This window comes from Girardinichthys multiradiatus, chromosome 20 (assembly GCF_021462225.1).
Source record: "Girardinichthys multiradiatus isolate DD_20200921_A chromosome 20, DD_fGirMul_XY1, whole genome shotgun sequence".
Lineage (NCBI taxonomy): Eukaryota > Metazoa > Chordata > Actinopteri > Cyprinodontiformes > Goodeidae > Girardinichthys > Girardinichthys multiradiatus.
In genome coordinates this window covers 42,434,181-42,452,394 of record NC_061812.1, presented here as the reverse complement: position 1 = coordinate 42,452,394, position 18,214 = coordinate 42,434,181, and the positions used below count along the sequence as shown (strand labels likewise).

General features: G+C 38.4%; 2 protein-coding genes and 1 long non-coding RNA gene across 8 annotated transcripts in view; 2 read left to right on the top strand and 1 right to left on the bottom strand.

The window, feature by feature from the left end:
• LOC124856654 overlaps positions 1-2,041 on the bottom strand; it is a 63,146-nt gene extending 61,105 nt beyond the window's left edge. The window contains exon 1 of the long non-coding RNA XR_007035387.1: positions 1,909-2,041. This is a non-coding gene — a long non-coding RNA (uncharacterized LOC124856654). The remainder of the gene's footprint in view (positions 1-1,908) is intronic.
• The window catches only part of itpr1b (inositol 1,4,5-trisphosphate receptor, type 1b), a 155,479-nt gene extending 149,333 nt beyond the window's left edge, over positions 1-6,146 (top strand). For all 5 annotated transcript variants that reach the window (XM_047347351.1, XM_047347350.1, XM_047347348.1 and 2 more), the window contains 2 exons: positions 1,912-2,073; positions 4,883-6,146. In XM_047347351.1, coding sequence (XP_047203307.1) covers positions 1,912-2,073; positions 4,883-4,969 — 249 coding nt within the window. In that variant the 3' untranslated portion in view covers positions 4,970-6,146. The remainder of the gene's footprint in view (positions 1-1,911; positions 2,074-4,882) is intronic.
• Positions 6,147-7,678: 1,532 nt separating this feature from the next.
• On the top strand, positions 7,679-12,860 carry LOC124857448 (class E basic helix-loop-helix protein 40-like). Of its 2 annotated transcripts, XM_047348708.1 has the most exons (6): positions 7,679-7,910; positions 9,880-10,000; positions 10,086-10,149; positions 10,241-10,348; positions 10,684-10,807; positions 10,961-12,860. In XM_047348708.1, exons 2-6 carry the CDS (start codon positions 9,921-9,923, stop codon positions 11,797-11,799), a joined length of 1,215 nt encoding a protein of 404 aa, XP_047204664.1. In that variant the 5' UTR covers positions 7,679-7,910; positions 9,880-9,920; the 3' UTR covers positions 11,800-12,860. The 2 variants fall into 2 exon arrangements, with proteins under 2 accessions (XP_047204664.1, XP_047204663.1); XM_047348707.1 differs by lacking the exon at positions 7,679-7,910 and having other exon boundaries at positions 9,565-10,000.
• The last annotated feature ends 5,354 nt before the right edge of the window (positions 12,861-18,214 follow it).

Genomic DNA, 18,214 nt, shown 5'->3' with positions numbered 1-18,214 from the left:
CCAAAGAGACTTTAATACATTATATGTGGGAGTGCAGACAAATAAAAACCTTTTGGGTGGAAATAAAAAGTATAATTGAGAAGATCATTTCTAAGCAGATTTCTCTGGATCCAAAATTGTTTCTAATAGCTTTATATTAAATTAAATACCCCATTAAATTGTGTAATCTGTTGAATAGGACTAGTTCTTTCAGTTCGATTTAATAACATAATGGAGAATTTAGCATTATTTACTTTGTAACCTATATTTCTCCCAATTTCATTCATCACCTCCATCACTACCGGAATGGAGATCCTTAGATTTGTCAGAAACAAAATGACGTCATCTACATACAACGTATGGGTGTATGAATGTGTGAGCGTTAGTGAGTGCGATTGGGTGAATGTGGCACTAGTGTAAAGCGCTTTGAGCGGTCTGTATGACTGGAAAAGCGCTATATAAGTTCAGTCCATTTACCATTTACCACTACAAAAGGATGAGATTACTTCCAATCAGAAGTAACATGTTGGTTAAATTAACAATCCTAAATATGCCAGTGGTCTAAATACTTTGGGGCTTAACTGTAAATTTATTTGACTGAGTAAGGTATTTCAATAAATTTTACATTGTGTTTCTCAGAAAACTATAATGTGAAATAAAGCCAATCAGAAAATTGTTTTTTGATGGATTTGGGTTTTTTTTTTTAATCAGAAATGTTGTGTTTTGGCCATGTTATGACCTACAGAATTATGAATTTAACCTTATGTTAAATCAACATATATAGGTGCCTACAATTATATTACTGTATGTAATGGATATATATATACTATATGACTTTTACTTTTTGAATTCCATTGCTGAAATAAATTTACTTTTAAATCAGTGATTTTTCTATTTTTTTAGGAGGCACCTGTATAAGAAACAAGTTCCTTTAATTCCCAGGCTTGTATAACTAAAATTACAGAACCTAAGTCTAAATACTCTACATAGTAGAATGTAAAAATACTCACTTTGTCTGCAAGTGGTGTCTACTTCTCCTGTTTCAGTTGGAATAGTAAAAAAAGTTCTTTTTTGTAGAAATTGTTTTTGTTTAAACAAAATTTTAAAAGCTGACAAACTGGTCTTAAAGCACATTGCACTAACATGCATGTGAATATTTAGAAACTGGCTGCAGATCAATTATCCAATGGCTCTAAGATGGCTGCATTTACTTTGCAGTTAATATAAAACAAGATAAAATATAAGGTCTAGCTGGGACTCTTTGGAGTTTTTGGAGACACTTGTGTGCCAGAAGTGATGTCAAAGGTCTAATTCATAACACACTATAGTTCCTTATAAGTAAACTTCACACCAGTCTATATTTTGAAGTCATATTCTAAGCCTTCACACCTTTTTAAAAATGTCATCGCACTTTCACAACAGCAGCTCTGCTCTTGCTGCTCAGAAACTATGGCTGTGGCTCTTGATTTCTGCACACACTGAAACAGCTCGTTATCTACAAGTCTCGACTCTGGCTGATTAGAGCATGAAAATGTTTTGTGTTAATCTCAGCGCTTAATGAATGAGGAAATCTCCTCCCCAGCTTTGTAGTTTATTGCAAGCGTAGAAGCCTTTATTTTGTGTGCCATGAACAAATCACCCCTGACTGAACAGCCTGTTTTGAGTGATTTTAAGAATGTCTGAGTATCCCATGTAACTCTAATATGGAAAGTCCCATCATGAGTAGTATGATTGAAATCACTGCACATAGAGTCTGAGAAGACAGTTCTGAATCAAACAGAACAAATTGGATCATTTGTGTTGTACAATTGAGCTGTTTTGAGTTATTTAATAATCCAGTTTAGCTTAAAAAAATTTACTTCATAGAAAATTATACGGGCTTTAGTTCTGATGCAATCCTAATCATACATGGTTTTTAATTTTTCTTACCAGGAACACAACTTGGACTGGTTTCCTCGAATGCGGGCCATGTCCCTGGTGAGCAGTGATGCAGACGGAGAACAGAATGAAATAAGGAACCTGCAAGAGAAGCTGGAGTCCACCATGAAACTGGTGACCAACCTCTCGGGCCAGCTTACCGAGCTCAAAGAGCAGGTTGGTTCAAAACTTAAGCAAAATTAGCAGAGCGTCAGAGTATTGCTCAGTCAGGGGAAAGCATGAGAAATGAGACATCTTTCTGAAAGATATGGACACCTCACATCACTCTTGGTTTGTTGCTGCTCGTCCTTAAGATGCAGAGTTTAGTAAATGGTGATGAGTCATACTTCACAGCACAGCTTGGGAGACTTACAGTCTCATTTTATTCTTCTATTCTTTCTTTTTTATTTACTGACTTTTTAAAAATAATATTTTACATATTTTCTATATTAACATAATTAAATGCTGTCCCAAAATAACTCTACAACTCTTAAAAAAATATATATTTTATATTCACAGTTCTTCGAGGGAGGTGAGACTTTCTGCTGATTTTGCATAAACAGGACTACGATTGCACAATTACTGCAATCGGCTTCTTCTAGTAAACAAAATTGTAAAATTGTCTTTACCCTTGAAATGAGAACTATCTATGAGGAAGTGAATGTTTCTGAGACATTTTGACCCAGACAGGGGGGAAATGATTGTGTTACTGAAAGCTGCGAAGGACACACAAACATCACATTTCATCCCAGATTCAACATCCTTATAGGCTGTTTTGATTTATTTTGGTTTGAGAATGTGCAGATGTTGTGATATAAGCCTCAGCTGTCATTTAGTTTCACATTAAATGTATAGGTTATGGTTAGGTTTTAAAGCAGTTGGCTGAAATCTGTTGTTAATCACCAGAAGAAAGCATGATGTATAAAACAAATGGGGGTTGGTTAGTCTACAGTTTGTAAAAAAAAACATTTTGCCCCCTTAAAGGTTTATGTTTTTGCTTTTTTGTCATTCTTAGGTGTTTCAGATAATCAGTTTTTTATATCAGATAAAGACAACCTTAGCAAATAATCAAGCTGTTTGTAAATGACTTTCTTTTATTAAGTGAAGAAAGCTATACATATACCAACCATGGCTCTAATATGAAATAGTAATTGCCCCCTAAAACAAAAAACTGCTTGTTCCACTCTTAGCAGCAGGGGTTGCCATTCAGTGTTGGACTCGCTGGTGTGATTATTGTCCTGCTGCATAACCAAGTGTGCATGAGCTTGTCGTCATGCCCTGATGGCTGCACCACTCTTTTTCAGGATTTTCTGCTAAAGAACAGAATTCATGATTTCATCAATCACTACAACCTGCCCGGTTCCTAAAGCAGACCCAGACTACCACCACCATGTTTGGTAGTTGGTTTAATGTCCTTCTTCTGAAATGCTGTGTTAGTTTTACACAGGATGGAACGGGCCACAACTTTTGTGTCATCAGTCCACAGAATATTTCCCCAAAGGTCTTGTGGATCATCAACATATTTTTTGGGTAAATGTCAGACGGGCCTTTGTACTCTTTTTGATCAGCAGTGGTGTTGACGTTGGAACTCTCCAATCAGTAACACTTTCACTCTTACACTTCCTGTTAAAGAATCATAAACATTGATCTTAACTGGATCAGGGGAGATCTACAGTGCTTTAGGGGTTGTTCTTTGTTATTTTGTGACGTACTGGAATGGTGCCAGAAGCTGGTGTGGTGTCTGCCTCTTAATCGCGTTCGCGGTTGGTTATTGTCGCTATGGTCAGTGTAACGATCCTGCTCCTGGTGCTTGGAATTATTCAGAAAACGACTGCCCTTGCAAAGCTTACCCAGCTATGCCTCAAATCCAATTGGCTGTTTAAGGCTAGCTTGCAGTCAGAAGCAGTAGGCCATAGACCACCCAGTGATTCAGTAACCATGGTAACATTTGTGGTTCTGCGAGTATTCACTGACACTGCATATCAGCAGAACAAGTGCTCTTGGAGTAGTTTTAGTAGGCCAGCGACTCCGTTCTTTTTCACATAAAGCCGAGGTGGTTAAATAGCTGTTTTGCCTTAATCAGTTAAATCGTTTGAAAACTGCTTTGTATATTTACTCAGTTTATTTTTGTTTGATATTAACTTTGTTTGATGATGTGAAACATTAAGTGTGGAAAAAAACAGAAGAAATGTTTAAGGTGACAAATACCGTTTCACAGTTTTTTATGTGTAAAAACAACCATCACAATGATGAGGTTAAATATGTTATAACTTTGTGTAGGTCTTTCATTCAAATATAATTTGTATAGATTGCATAGATTTTAGGTTTTAAAAAAGTCTTAACTTTAACTTACTGAAACATACAAAATCTGGATGGAAGAGCACAAATGGCAAACTGTTAAATTAAGGCTCAATTTGAGTAATTCCAATGAATTACAACTCAGAAAGGGCTTCTCCTCTACAAGCTGAGCTAAACTGCCCAGCCTTGATAATATCCTTTCTAAAGCATTTCTTTCCTAAGCAGGGTTATATCTGATGAAACACTCATTGCAGGACCACTTGTCTTTTCACTTTTAATACCGTTGTTTCAGTGCCGTGATGTATATCACAACCTTATGTTAATTAAAGTTAACTCTGAGGAGAAAGGACCTTCCGTTTCCAGCTGCTGTAAAGGTTACCACCTGTGTTATGACTCATGCTGTGCTTGATCTCTGAAATTCAGTTTCAGTATCAGGTGTTCATATTCTGCTGCTTTCGTCAGACGAGCCGGCAGAGTAGATGACAAAGCTGGCAGGATTTCAGAAGAATCAGTTTCAGTTGCGCCTGTGCTTTGCATTTGTGCCGTAGATGTTAGTTTCTGCAAAGTGGTACGGAAAACCGTATCAACGAAGATGGTAGTTCAGGGAAGCTCACTGCATTTTTAGCCGAAGATGATGTTCATACCAGCAGAAGTGACCTAACACAAATCTCACCTCTATGATCTTCAGATGACAGAGCAGAGGAAGCAGAAACAGCGGATTGGCCTGTTGGGACACCCTCAGCACATGAACGTCAACCCCCAGCAGCCCGCGTAAGGTCCACCGACAAAGTCTGGAAGCTGCTCGGCGTCTGGAAGGGAGCGATCAGTCCTCGCATTAAGGTTTCCCATAATGTATGCAGCACTGAGTGTGAAAGTACCTTACAACGGTAGGGAATGCTGTAACATAGATAGCTATAAGACTATGTGTAGCTCTTCCCCACGCAAGGTGTTGCTCCAGACAGTGACACTCACCCACCTCATTCTGTTCTGTTCAGTTGGTGCCAAATGTTTTGTTTTTTTCTCTGCAGAAAGAAATTGGATTTCTCAACACATAGCCTTTAATGGTTCAACTTGAAAGTTGTTTTTTTATTTAAATGTTTTCTATTTATATTCCTAACACACTGAGCAGTATTTATTGTCTTATTCTTTTTTTGTTGTGCCATATATGAACTTAAATATGCAACCGAATGGTGTGTAGATTTAAGTTTTAAAACTTACGTCTTATTTAAATCCATTGGGGAGTTGTTTAGTCGGTTCTTTGTTGTCTCTAGACAATTAAGCAGTTGTCATTCATCTGTATTTATACATAAACTGAGATATAATAAGTTGGGCTTCACAATATAACTTTTTCTTTTAGCTTGTCAAAATGTTGACACTGAGTGACTTCTGTACTCAGTAGATGGGATATTGTATGAGAGCAATATAAACAAATAGATAACTTCCTTTATATGATCAAATATTTGTTTTAAGTTATTTTATAGGGAAGTAGCTTTATCATTTAACTGGGTTGCACCAGCCATCTAGAACTGTGTTCATAGAGGGTTGCTCAGGAGTCATGTAGTTTATACAGTAATAATTACCACTGGTATATTCTGACATGTGGGTGCCGATTCTGTGGGAACTTTGTTCATTTAGTTTGACTTGAACATTTTAGCTCCTTTCATGTTAGGAATATACCTTTTTTTTGGAGGGGGACTACTTTGTGTATATAACGTTTGTTGCTTTACTTTGCTTTGTATAGAAAAATAAGATTACTGTAAAAACATTACTGTCACAAAATGTTAAGTGTAAACAAATCAAAGCTTTGTCAATTTGTATATAGAAGTAGAATTATTTATTAAAATCGTACTTATCCTTTAATTGTGCTGACTTTTTTTGTTTCATATAGATTGCTGAATGCACCTATTCATGGAATTTGTAAAAAAAATAAATAAATAAAAACCATTCATACATTTTTTTCATTCATCAAACATCTCAATGGTTTCAATTAGGAGGCGGATTCATGTTAATAGTGGTGGGCTATTCTCAGCTTAGTAAATATTAAAAAGTTAATTGTGTGCAAATCACTATATTGTAATTTATAATGTTCATTGACGGAATCTGAGTAGACAAAATACGTGAATTTTGGAGATGAACAACTTGAACATCCTGTCTAGGGTGTACCCCGCCTCTCGCCCATAGACTGCTGGAGATAGGCACCAGCTTCCCCGTGACCCACTATGGAATAAGCGGTAGAAAATGACTGACTGACTGACAACTTGAACACATAATGTAAGTTCTCATTTAGATTTAACACTTGTTGAAAATATGTAATGGTAAATATGCACACGTTGACACAGAAATTGCAGGAGGATTTTTCCTTTGTCTGTTGAATAAAAATTACCATCAGTTGTGTAACCCCAGAACAAGTATAATGTGTGTAAATGATGCTAGATTTGGAATTACAGATATCCTCATCTCTAAAGCACTATCTAAGAAGAGATCTTTTTAGGAACCAAGAGTTGCAATAAGATGAGCTGTTAGCAAATTGAAAGCTGGGAAATCTTGGGCAGTGTGCTAATTTAATACATCTATGTGACTGTATCTTCACTATAAACGTAGAGCAATGTAATCAATATACATATTTTTTATTACATTAATTTTAGACCAATTTTAGAGTTTTCTTTCGTGCATTTAATTCTATAAGAATAAGACAGATTTACCAATAGGCTGGATACCGGTCTCGAGGTATAACCAAGATTTTTTAAAAGCTACAGATTAAAAACCACAAATATTTAGTCATATTGTTTCTAAGTGTGCTTTTAGTCTGGCTAATGAGTTACTGGAGAAGGTTCCAGATTTGTATTTAAACAGATTACCCCAGTGCTGCTCCTCTCCTACTTGTTGCTGCACACTGCCAGTCAACTGGCTGAAAGAAGGCTTGTACACCTTTCCCTCAATTACAGTAAATACAAGTTTATGCTAAAGCTACAGTAGGCTAGCTATCAGTGGCATGTCTGTTAAGCAGGTGACTAAGAGGGCCTGAATAATTACCAAGTTAATATTTGCTTATAGTCCTGCAAAAATAACAGCAAAAAGTTATATATTATAAGCAATAAGCACATGAAAATAGCTTCTAAATTAAGAGGGTATTTGTTTCATATTTGAAGTCTAATCATCAAATTAATAATGAATCAATGTTAGATACTTTAATGTAAATGCAACAGTTATTGTAGCACAAACAAAAGGGCAATAATTTGATCATATTATTCTTTGGGTTATTGCTGATGAATAAGAAGAAATTGGCCTAGATAATGTAACCAATCTGAAACAGTCAAAAAAAAAGGTAGATTATGCGTCTGAAACAGCATTCTCCCCCTCCTCTGTAGAGTCTTATCTGAATTTGCTGCTGAATTTGTTGACCCTTTCTCGCTCTCCCGCCTGCGACGCAGCACATTCTGTTGTTTTGAAGCCTCTAAATATAGCCCGTCTGCTTCGGGATGTCGGCGAGTGGGACCGAGTGACCAGTCGGGCACTCTCGGTTGTCTGTGGGTTTGACGTCACCGCCAAGGGATCCTGTGTGCCGAGTCCACGAGGAGCTCAACGTGACGGGCTGATTAAATCAACACAGCGGCGGCTTTGGAAAAAGAAAAGAAGAAAAAAAAAAAAAAACACCCAACACGCAACTATAATAAACCGTAGCCACCGTGGCATCCTGCAGCAGGTGCACGTGCCAGGTAACGACCGGGTACGGTATGAAATTACACCGCGACTGGGTCCACGACGCTGCTCGCGTGACACTTTAGGTGATTCCAGAATGAACAAAATGATTTCTGCGTTAACCAGCATATGCGTTCAAGTCTCATCATAGCACTTTGATGAAAGTGTTTTTATTAGGCGTGAAAAATGTCGAAACATTACATCTGATATTTTTTGTGCTTAGTATTTTTAACAAAGTAATTGTTTTTACAAACAACAATGTAGTAATTAAAGTAATATTTTGCCAACTGCGCCCGTTTATGTTGTACACAGTACAACCAGTTTAGAACAATTGAGCCTTTGATGCCGCTCCTTTGTTATTTATCTTTATATTAACCCCGCTGTTCTTTATGGTCAGGGTGTGTAACATAAACGACGCCATATTCTCAGTGTTGGGGATAATATTTCACCTCACGTCGGCGGGGAAACTGTTGCTTCACTTTCTGTTGTTGTAAACACGCAGAGGTTGTGCGAGCAAAGCTCAGCTCCGTGGAGCAGCATGGTGCTGCACGGAACTCTGCCCAGGGTACTACTGAAAGAGGTGGGGTTATAGCAATCTCTTTTAACATTTAATAGCTGCGGAGGGTCTTCAGATAATCTTAAAATTCAATTCCATCGTTGTATGTAAATATTTGGTTTAATACTGTAAAACAGCGGTATTTATTTTTACCTAAGATTACAATACTTCTGATAGTTTGTATGGCTGTTACCTTTTAAAAAGGCCACCTAAACTATGTGGCTGGTTTTAAGATATCTTACTGGTACTAACTGGAATTGTAGATCTTATTAAAGTATACCAGAAATAATGTATGCCTAATATTGGATATCCTCAATATTAGACTTTAAGGGACTTGGAAGGATATTATTGCCTCTGAAATACCTATTAGTGACGTGAGGTCTCTCAGTACTAAAACACCATATTTCCTGCCACTGTCAAATTTCTCTGTCTAAGCACTATCTCGTCGCTGTTTTAGTCAAAGCTACAATTATTGGCCCAGGATATGAATGTCAGTGCTTGAAACACTCAAAGCTAACATAGACATGGTAATATACAACATAGCAGGATTTGTAAGAGTCACAATAATGTCTTGACTAGCTAACTGTTGGCCACTATTGACGCTAAGGTTTTCATCTGCTGTGGAGCTTTCAATCTAGGCTAAGCTGGGACTCTGGACTACAGTTGTGTATCTCTGGGTTTAAATTTAAACTATTTAGAGTGGTCAAATATGAACCCAATAACTCTACACTAAAGACATATTCTTTAAAACAAGGATTGAGGGTGCTAAAAACCAAAAATGACACATTTTCAGTGCATTGTTTTTATGCAAAATACAAACTTGTGAAACCTTGACTTTTACACTGATTAGAAATTCTCTAAGACAGTTTGTGATTCGTGGAAAGTTTATTTGTGAAAAAAAAAAAAATCTTAGTTTTCCCCCAAAAAAGTTAAAATCTCCTCCTCATGAACCTATCATACCATGCTGTCTCGTGAGCTGAACGCATCGTCACACCGTTAGTGTTTAGAAATGGGTGCGTCTCCTGTTGATTAAATATAGAAAAGGCTTGCCATACAGTGCTCCTCCAGTAACATGGGGGAGAGAGTGGGTGGGGGGTGGTTGCAGGGAGGGTGAGGAGTTGAAAGCGCCGTCCAACACGTGAGGCTCATGTGACGGAGGAGAGTCAGTTTTCTCGATGAGAGAGAGAGAGACGTGCCTGCAGTCACAGGGTTTATTTAACACGTAGTCACAAACCCACCCAGCTCTCACACATCGCGAAGGGCGTGCTGCTTCCCTCGGCATACTAACGAGCCCCGACCTTCGGGTGACAACACTCTAAATTGTGATCAGCTTCAACCTACAGCGGGAACACGCCAGAGGAGGCGTGCTACTTCTGTTTCTGTTATTCTGGATTTTTTTTCTCTCTCTCTCTCTCTCATTTATTTTTTAGTGAGCGCTTTTCAGGGTTTTTTCCCCCGTCTATAAAGCGATATGGAGCGGATTACAAGTGCGCAACCACCTCCTTATGTTCCGAAGCAAACATCAATGGATAATGGATCTGACATGCATCGGTAAATATAGGAGGCTATACTTTCTTCTCTGTAAAATCCTTTGCTTTTAAAACTAAAATATTTATATTTTTTTGTTTTTTTGCAGACTGGAATTTCCTATTTATATGTGCAAAAGCAGGCGAGGTGTGAAGGGCAGGGATGAATGCAAGGTAAATGTCACTTAAAAATGAAAAATATTCCTGCATTATAGTTTTATTACTAAATCTTGAATGTTATTGACAACTTCTTAACTTTGTCCAGGAGACTTACAAGCTGCCCCACAGACTGATCGAAAAGAAAAGACGGGACAGAATAAATGAATGCATTGCCCAGCTTAAAGACTTGTTGCCAGAACATCTTAAGCTCACAGTGAGTAATGTAGTTCTTATTTATTTATTTTTTTTTTTTACATAGTCTAAGGAACTAAGATCCAATTGTTGCTTCCTTTAAGTTTTGTCAAAAGCTACTTAAAAATACATATGAGCTACAATAAAAAAATTCCAATTTTCTATGTTTTCTAATTTTACCTGTTTATAATTCTGATTAGTATGTTATAGAGTTTAGTATTTTATTTGGTGAGGAATCATGTACGTGTGCATAGTTTGCGTAGTTTCACCTGGTGTTGGCGGCTCGCCCTCTGTTAGGCTGCAGAATGTGTTACATAAGGAAGATCAACATGCTTATTGAAGGTCTTCCTGTTTTAGACGCTGGGTCATCTGGAGAAAGCCGTGGTACTTGAACTCACGTTGAAGCATGTGAAAACCCTGAGTGCCGTCCTGGAGCAGCAGCAGCAGAAAATAATGGCGCTTCAGAAGGACTTACAGATCAGTAAGTTTGATTTATAATGGCCATGCTTTTAGTTAGGAACATGAACCAATGGCTGTGGTTTACTAAGCATATGCAGCACAGGTGTTTTTTTTTTTTTTTTTTAAAGCTAAGTTCATAAAGAAATAGAGTTTAATTTTGATTGTATGCATCCAGGCGATCATTTGGGAGATGGTGCTGAGAGCAGTGAGGAGATGTTCCGCTCTGGCTTTCATCTGTGTGCCAGAGAAGTCCTCCACTACCTGGCCAACCAGGAGACCAGCAGTGACCCGACCCCCTCGCACATCATGAGTCACATCCAGAAAGTTGCGGCTGAAGTCTTCCATGATGGAAGCAGCCCACAGCCTGATGAGTCCGATAGGGCAAAGATCCCTGTGGGACAGGCCTTAGCATCGCCTGAGGCCCCTGCAAAGAACTGTGTCCCAGTCATTCAGAGGACTTACCACCACGGGACAGGGGAGTTGAGCGGCAGTGATACAGACACTGACAGTGGCTACGGAGGAGAGCACGACAAGCCTAAAGCCCAGTGGTTGGAAAGCCACGGAAGGGAGGGTGAGCTGAAGACTCCTGCGCCTGACCGAACGGTGGGTGTCATCAAACATGAAGGCGATGAGCCAAGGGCGAAGAGGTTAAGAGCAGACTCAGAGGATGAGATTATCTCTTTTCACCCTGCAGGAGTTCCCGGCAGTTACATGAACATCTCCCCCAACCAGCACCCATTTTGCCTCCCCTTCTATCTCATCCCCCCATCGACGGCAGCAGCGGCAGCATACCTCCCAATGCTGGAGAAATGCTGGTACCCCGGGGGCATGCCCATCATGTACCCGGGCCTGGCTGGCTCTCCTGCATGCCTGACCCCAGAGACGTTGCCCTCGTCTCTGTTGATGTCCCCAAGGGTGGGGTCTCCAGTTGCCCACCCCATCTCTATGGATTCCCCTGCACTACACAGAGCTTTAAAACGGGTCTCACCTTTGAACTTGGACACCAAAGACTGAGCAAACACTTTTCCTGTCAGCATCTCGCCCCAATGAATGTTGAACAGAGGGTACAGTAGTGACCCTCCAAACTGCAGCTGTAATTTGACCCATCAGAGCAGAACTCTTAACGGCCCTCACTGTTGGTCATCGCCCCTTGGACTGCTTTTGAGGCTCATTTTAGAGATTATATACAACCCCTTAAACACTGTGAAGATGGTCAGGGTAAAGAGCGCACAAAAGATTTTGAAGGTCTAATTTTGTTATTTGTCTCCAGAATTGTTGTTGAAAACCCAGAATGTAACCCCCATTTTTTCCAAATCTATTTGGACCTATTTTGTATCACACCACTCTATAATGAATGTAAAAATGTAAAAGCAAGAAAAAAATAGAAATCTCCTGTGAATGCTGCTATAGATCAGCGAATGTCAGGATCTACGCTCAGTGTTTGCGACTCCCAGGGACAGCGACAAGCCATTTTAACCAAAAACCAGCGTGTCCAGGTTGGCTTTGACCTCCCAGACCCAACTCCTCTCCCATCTCTGTTTGTGGCACTGCTGAAAACAAATGCAGGAATTCATGAAGTTCAAAGAATTCAGGGTGTTGGCCACCATACAAGGTGTGTCACTTATCTGTGGAAGCGTGCTTTTAAAACATAATCTGTGACTCACAGCTATTTTTTTGCATCCAGATGGAGCTCCTATGAAGTAACATTTTGGTTTTGCTTTTCTCTTGTACATCTCTATTTTTGATACGAGACCCACGGCGTGTTTTTATGTAGCTGCCGCAGGAAAGATGAGGCAGCAGTTTTAGCTGTTATGTAGACGTGCATCTGAAGCTTGGCCCATTGCTCCTTCTCTCGCTTTCTTCGCTTGTTGAACCCAAACCCCACAATGACTGGAGTTGCAAACAAATTCTCTTTGTCTTTAGCAAAAGAGCTTGAATGTGAAGTTCAAATAAAAAAAAAGATAGTTTTGTATAAAAAGAAGTAATCTTGATTTTTATTTTGACATTGTAACACAAGGCTGTACATATTTTGTATATAAAATATAATTGATATATATATTAAAGTAATAATAAAGCTTTTTGTCCTCTGTGGAATTTGTTCAGCCGCCTGTTGGGCTTCAACGTGTTGCAGCCAGCCATCATGACAACTCCTCAACACACTCTTGCATAACACTTACATAACCCATAAAGCTACATGGCCTCTGTAAATCAATAGCACATCTTAAATTACGAGCTGGGACCTGATTCTAGAGGCTTTCTGAGAAAATGATATTACTAATTAGTTTTATTTGTTCAATGCCATCTATGAGACTGACTGATTGCATTTGTGATGCACAGAACAGTCCTTTTCAGATTTGTAAAAGCAAAGTTGCAATGAAGTGCAGTTGTGAGACAGCCAAACTAAACTCTGTCTCTCTAGCTGATGTCAGATATCTTTAGTGGAATAAAAACCTCACCACCATCACTTGGAGTAATGTGACATTTAACAATGAATACAAGTCTCCATTCACCATGTGACCTTTTTTCAAGTTGGTAAAATCAGTCTAGTTAAAGTAATAGTGGAAAATAAAAGGACCCTGCGTCACGAGGTCCCTCCCACCATGTCTCTCTGAGATGCTTGGAAGATTTTTTAAATTATTATTTTTCAATCACAACAGTACTTTGTCACTTGAGCTACAGATCAGTGAGATGATCTCAGCTGCCCTAAGAACATGTCTTCTCAGGCTTAGCGGTAGTTCCATCATTCAAAACATGCGACTCTAGCGCCACCATGTGGCAGTTGTGTTTCCCAATGCTGTCCATTTTCATTTCAGGACCCAGCAGTAAAATTAGGCTTTAGACATCCAATGAAATGATGCCATTTTGTTGTAAACTTATAGACCCAAAAACATCTTATTGTGCTCATTATGTGTGTCATACATGGTTCCCACACAGTCTGGATAAGTCTGGAATTAGCTTTTTATCATTTGCCAGGTTTTGATAAGCATGGAAAAAATAAAACTGGAAAAATGTCTAAAGTACAAAGATCTAAAAGCGCTTGCTGTAATTTTCACATTAATTTTATATTAACTTGGCATGCTTTCATTTGCTAAGTCTCTCCTTGATTTTAACATGTTCAGTATCAGTATGTTGGTTTTTGAGTTAGTGACAGCATGCATACCATTAAAAAATTAAAACTGTCCATTTCACTATCTGTTTGTTCTCTAGCCAACTTTAAAGGGATCCGTGGTTCTTGAATGAGGTCTAATATACCAAGTAAAGCAATACAATTGCTATATTTAAACATCTGACAAAATAAACGTATACAGGTCCTTCTCAAAATATTAGCATATTGTGATAAAGTTCATTATTTTCCATAATGTCATGATGAAAATTTAACATTCATATATTTTAGATTCATTGCACACTAACTGAAATATTTCAGGTCTTTTATTGTCTTAATATGGATGATTATTGGCATACAGCTCATGAAAACCCAAAATTCCTATCTCACAAAATTAGCATATCATTAAAAGGGTCTCTAAACGAGCTATGAACCTAATCATCTGAATCAACGAGTTAACTCTAAACACCTGCAAGAGATTCCTGAGGCCTTTAAAACTCCCAGCCTGGTTCATCACTCAAAACCCCAATCATGGGTAAGACTGCTGACCTGACTGCTGTCCAGAAGGCCACTATTGACACCCTCAAGCAAGAGGGTAAGACACAGAAAGAAATTTCTGAACGAATAGGCTGTTCCCAGAGTGCTGTATCAAGGCACCTCAGTGGGAAGTCTGTGGGAAGGAAAAAGTGTGGCAGAAAACGCTGCACAACGAGAAGAGGTGACCGGACCGGAAAATGCCAGAAGTCCAGTGTCAAGTACCCATAGTTAGTGATGGTCTGGTGTGCTGTGTCAGCTGCTGGTGTTGGTCCACTGTGTTTTATCAAGGGCAGGGTCAACGCAGCTAGCTATCAGGAGATTTTGGAGCACTTCATGCTTCCATCTGCTGAAAAGCTTTATGGAGATGAAGATTTCATTTTTCAGCACGACCTGGCACCTGCTCACAGTGCCAAAACCACTGGTAAATGGTTTACTGACCATGGTATCACTGTGCTCAATAGGCCTGCCAACTCTCCTGACCTGAACCCCATAGAGAATCTGTGGGATATTGTGAAGAGAACGTTGAGAGACTCAAGACCCAACACTCTGGATGAGCTAAAGGCCGCTATCAAAGCATCCTGGGCCTCCATAAGACCTCAGCAGTGCCACAGGCTGGTTGCCTCCATGCCACGCCGCATTGAAGCAGTCATTTGTGGCAAAGGATTCCCGACCAAGTATTGAGTGCATAACTGTACATGATTAATTGAAGGTTGACGTTTTTTGTATTAAAAACACTTTTCTTTTTTTGGTCGGATGAAATATGCTAATTTTGTGAGATAGGAATTTTGGGTTTTCATGAGCTGTATGCCAAAATCATCCGTATTAAGACAATAAAAGACCTGAAATATTTCAGTTAGTGTGCAATGAATGTAAAATATATGAATGTTAAATTTTCATCATGACATTATGGAAAATAATGAACTTTATCACAATATGCTAATATTTTGAGAAGGACCTGTATTAAGGAGCTGTGCTTTCAATAATCTCCACTCCTTATTTAAGAAATATAAGAGTTAGAGTTAAAAAGTATTGACAAAGTATATAATTTTATATTGAAAAATGTAGGAAACCTGGAAAACATGTTGACTACTAAAACATAAAAACATTTGCAGTTGTTCAGAGGTTATGTAGAATCAAAACATTGTAGAAAATAATTAGAGTTCCTGCACATTTTGAACAATTTGATTAGCTTTAGTTAAGTTTTACTGCATCTGTCTTTTAGCATTTTTTATTTAATTAACCCTGTCTTCCAGCAGCTTCATGACAAAATATTTTAACCAAATCTCACAATGCAGAATGTGATCAGCATAAAATGATTAAGACAATGAACTTACTCCACCCGTATGGTTTCATCTGTACACACGTCTCTGCATAAGTCTCTATATTTTGTTTCCAATGAGCCAGACTTTCTTGCATTCCTTTAAAGCTTCTTGGTCAAACATTTTTATTGTTTCTGCCAGTTGTCTAAAGTTTTCCTTTTTTTTTTCATTTTATATGTATAAGTTGTTGATTTTTGCTGGAATTGTTTCTTGTTTTAAAGGCTAGTGATATTTATATAAAAAGGCTCTAAAACTATAGATATAACACAGTAAATCCACAGAATGTGGCCATTTTGGCAAAATAACTATTTTAAAATGAAATATTTAAACATTGCAATTTGTTTTGTTAAATGCAGGAAACATGTTTTCAGTAACACAGCTAAACTGTCAGAAAATAGTATAATAGCACCAGATTCCCCAAACAGTTATTAATTAAAACTTGGCATACATTAAACTAGATCATCACCTGAATTACAACACATCGGTCAGTCCTGCAAAGAGATATTTTAAAAAAAAGTAATTAAAAATAAAATATGGCAATGTGTCATGAAACTTTCAAACACTATACACTGAAATAATGAACAGCATGCCCAGCTTAAGTATTAAAACATGGAATCCACAACTTGTCTTCATCTTCCTATTGACTGATGACTTTCTGCTCCATCTTTACCCAGCAGCCAAACCTGTCAGCTGCTTCCTTACAGCTGGTGATGGTTGTTTTTTTCTGTGGTGGACCTGTAAAAACATCTTTGACCTGTTCAGCATCCATAATAGTGAGACTGAACGCCACGTGTCCTGTAACTACTGGGATGCACGGATCGGGTCTCTGCAATGAGAGTGGAGTGTCTCACAAAGGTATTTATTCCATTTGTGAGTTAAAACAATGTTCCTTCCAGTTAACAATTATGGCCTGCTTTGTGTTGGTTGGTCACATCAAATCCCAATGAAACACAATGAAGGTGTATGAATACTTTGGAGTCTGGAAGAAGATTAAATCTATGTTTCTTCTGCCCCCAAGTCGTCAAACGTTGCTAATAAAACGTTTTAGTTTAAATTGTCAGCTTTCTGAGGCCACTTAGAGTTTACTCAAGGATCTGTAAATCCTTGTGGATCTCAAGCATAAAAATGTTCTCCTGTGTTCTTTTTAAAAAACAGGACAAAAACAAAGTGCCCCAGTTTCTTTTTTCACAGTCTACATTTTATTGTGTGATATTTCAGCAATACGAACAGGATATGGGTCACACTGTCTTCAAAAATACTAGCTTAATTTGCTGAGTTTAATACATGGGAGTGGCCAAGTAAGTCAAAAGTAAAACAAATGTGGTTTATAAAAGATGAACCCTTAGTGGTTTACATTTTAAGAAGATTTAAAATAGTATGTTTTTTGAAAGGTCTGGCCTCTGTAAAAATATGTGTCATTCTCTCAAATTGTGATCCTGGGGTCTCACAAAATCATTCTGAGGGCCCTCACACTGCCCTTTGGACACCCGTGCATTAGACCCACAAACGTTTGTGGGAATAACTTTTACCTTTGCACTTGGCAGATCTGTTCAGCTAATCTTGAAACAAAACTAGAATAAGTCCCAGTTGCAGATTACCACAAGCCATGTAGGTGACACAGCAAACATTCAGAAGAAGCTGCTCTGCTCAGATGAGACCAAAACTAAACCTTCTGGCCTACACGAGAAACACTGTGTATCACCCTGAATGCACCACAGTGAAACATGGTGTTAGCAGTATTATGCTGTATGGATGCTTTTCTTCGGCAGGGATAAGGGAGCTTGAACTACAGAGCAATCCTAGAAGAAAATCTATTAGAGACTGCATTAGAGTTGAGGTTAGAGATTCAGCAGGACAATGACCCTACACATACGGTCAGGGTTCCAATGAGATGGAAGTATACAAAGAAAAATTATAACCGGGAATCACTGTGAGATGTTTTAAATTGGTTCGATTTTTGTGTAACCAGTAGCAACCATCTGAAAACATTGATATCACAAACCAAAACCTAATTCTTGACCCCAAGCGCATCATTGTAGGGACGTTTAAGCGCATACTCCTTGCCTCCTGGCTTCTGATGTTCAGTGTATCAGTGACTCTGTTGTGTTTCCACAGGCCCAGAAAACCTTCAATATAGTCTGTTTTTATGTGGACCAGGGCTAAATACATTGACATTAATGTTTATCTAACCATCATTGATTTGCTAATTAATATTTTCAGTAATCAGACTAAGGACTTTTAGCAATACAAGCTAATAACATTGCATAATAATACGTTTTGAACATTCAAACACTGTAGCAAGATGTCCACTTAAGGAGGTTCTGAAAGTCTTTAAGACATAAAAACGATCAGAGCCACAACAGTTTGTTGCTGTGGCTATTGCTAAATTGAATGTGCAAGGAGACTATATTGAATTTTGAGGTCAAGGTTGGTCAAAATGCTTGAACTTTGCGACTTTCTTTTAACCTTG

What these genes read in the sequence shown, in the direction of transcription:
- LOC124857448 (XM_047348708.1), top strand. Translation starts at nt 9,921, where the DNA reads ATGGAGCGGATTACAAGTGCGCAACCACCTCCTTATGTTCCGAAGCAA. An exon ending in AATGGATCTGACATGCATCG is followed by an intron (nt 10,001 to 10,085) that starts GTAAATATAGGA and finishes GTTTTTTTGCAG; the next exon opens with ACTGGAATTTCCTATTTATA. An exon ending in CAGAACATCTTAAGCTCACA is followed by an intron (nt 10,349 to 10,683) that starts GTGAGTAATGTA and finishes TTCCTGTTTTAG; the next exon opens with ACGCTGGGTCATCTGGAGAA.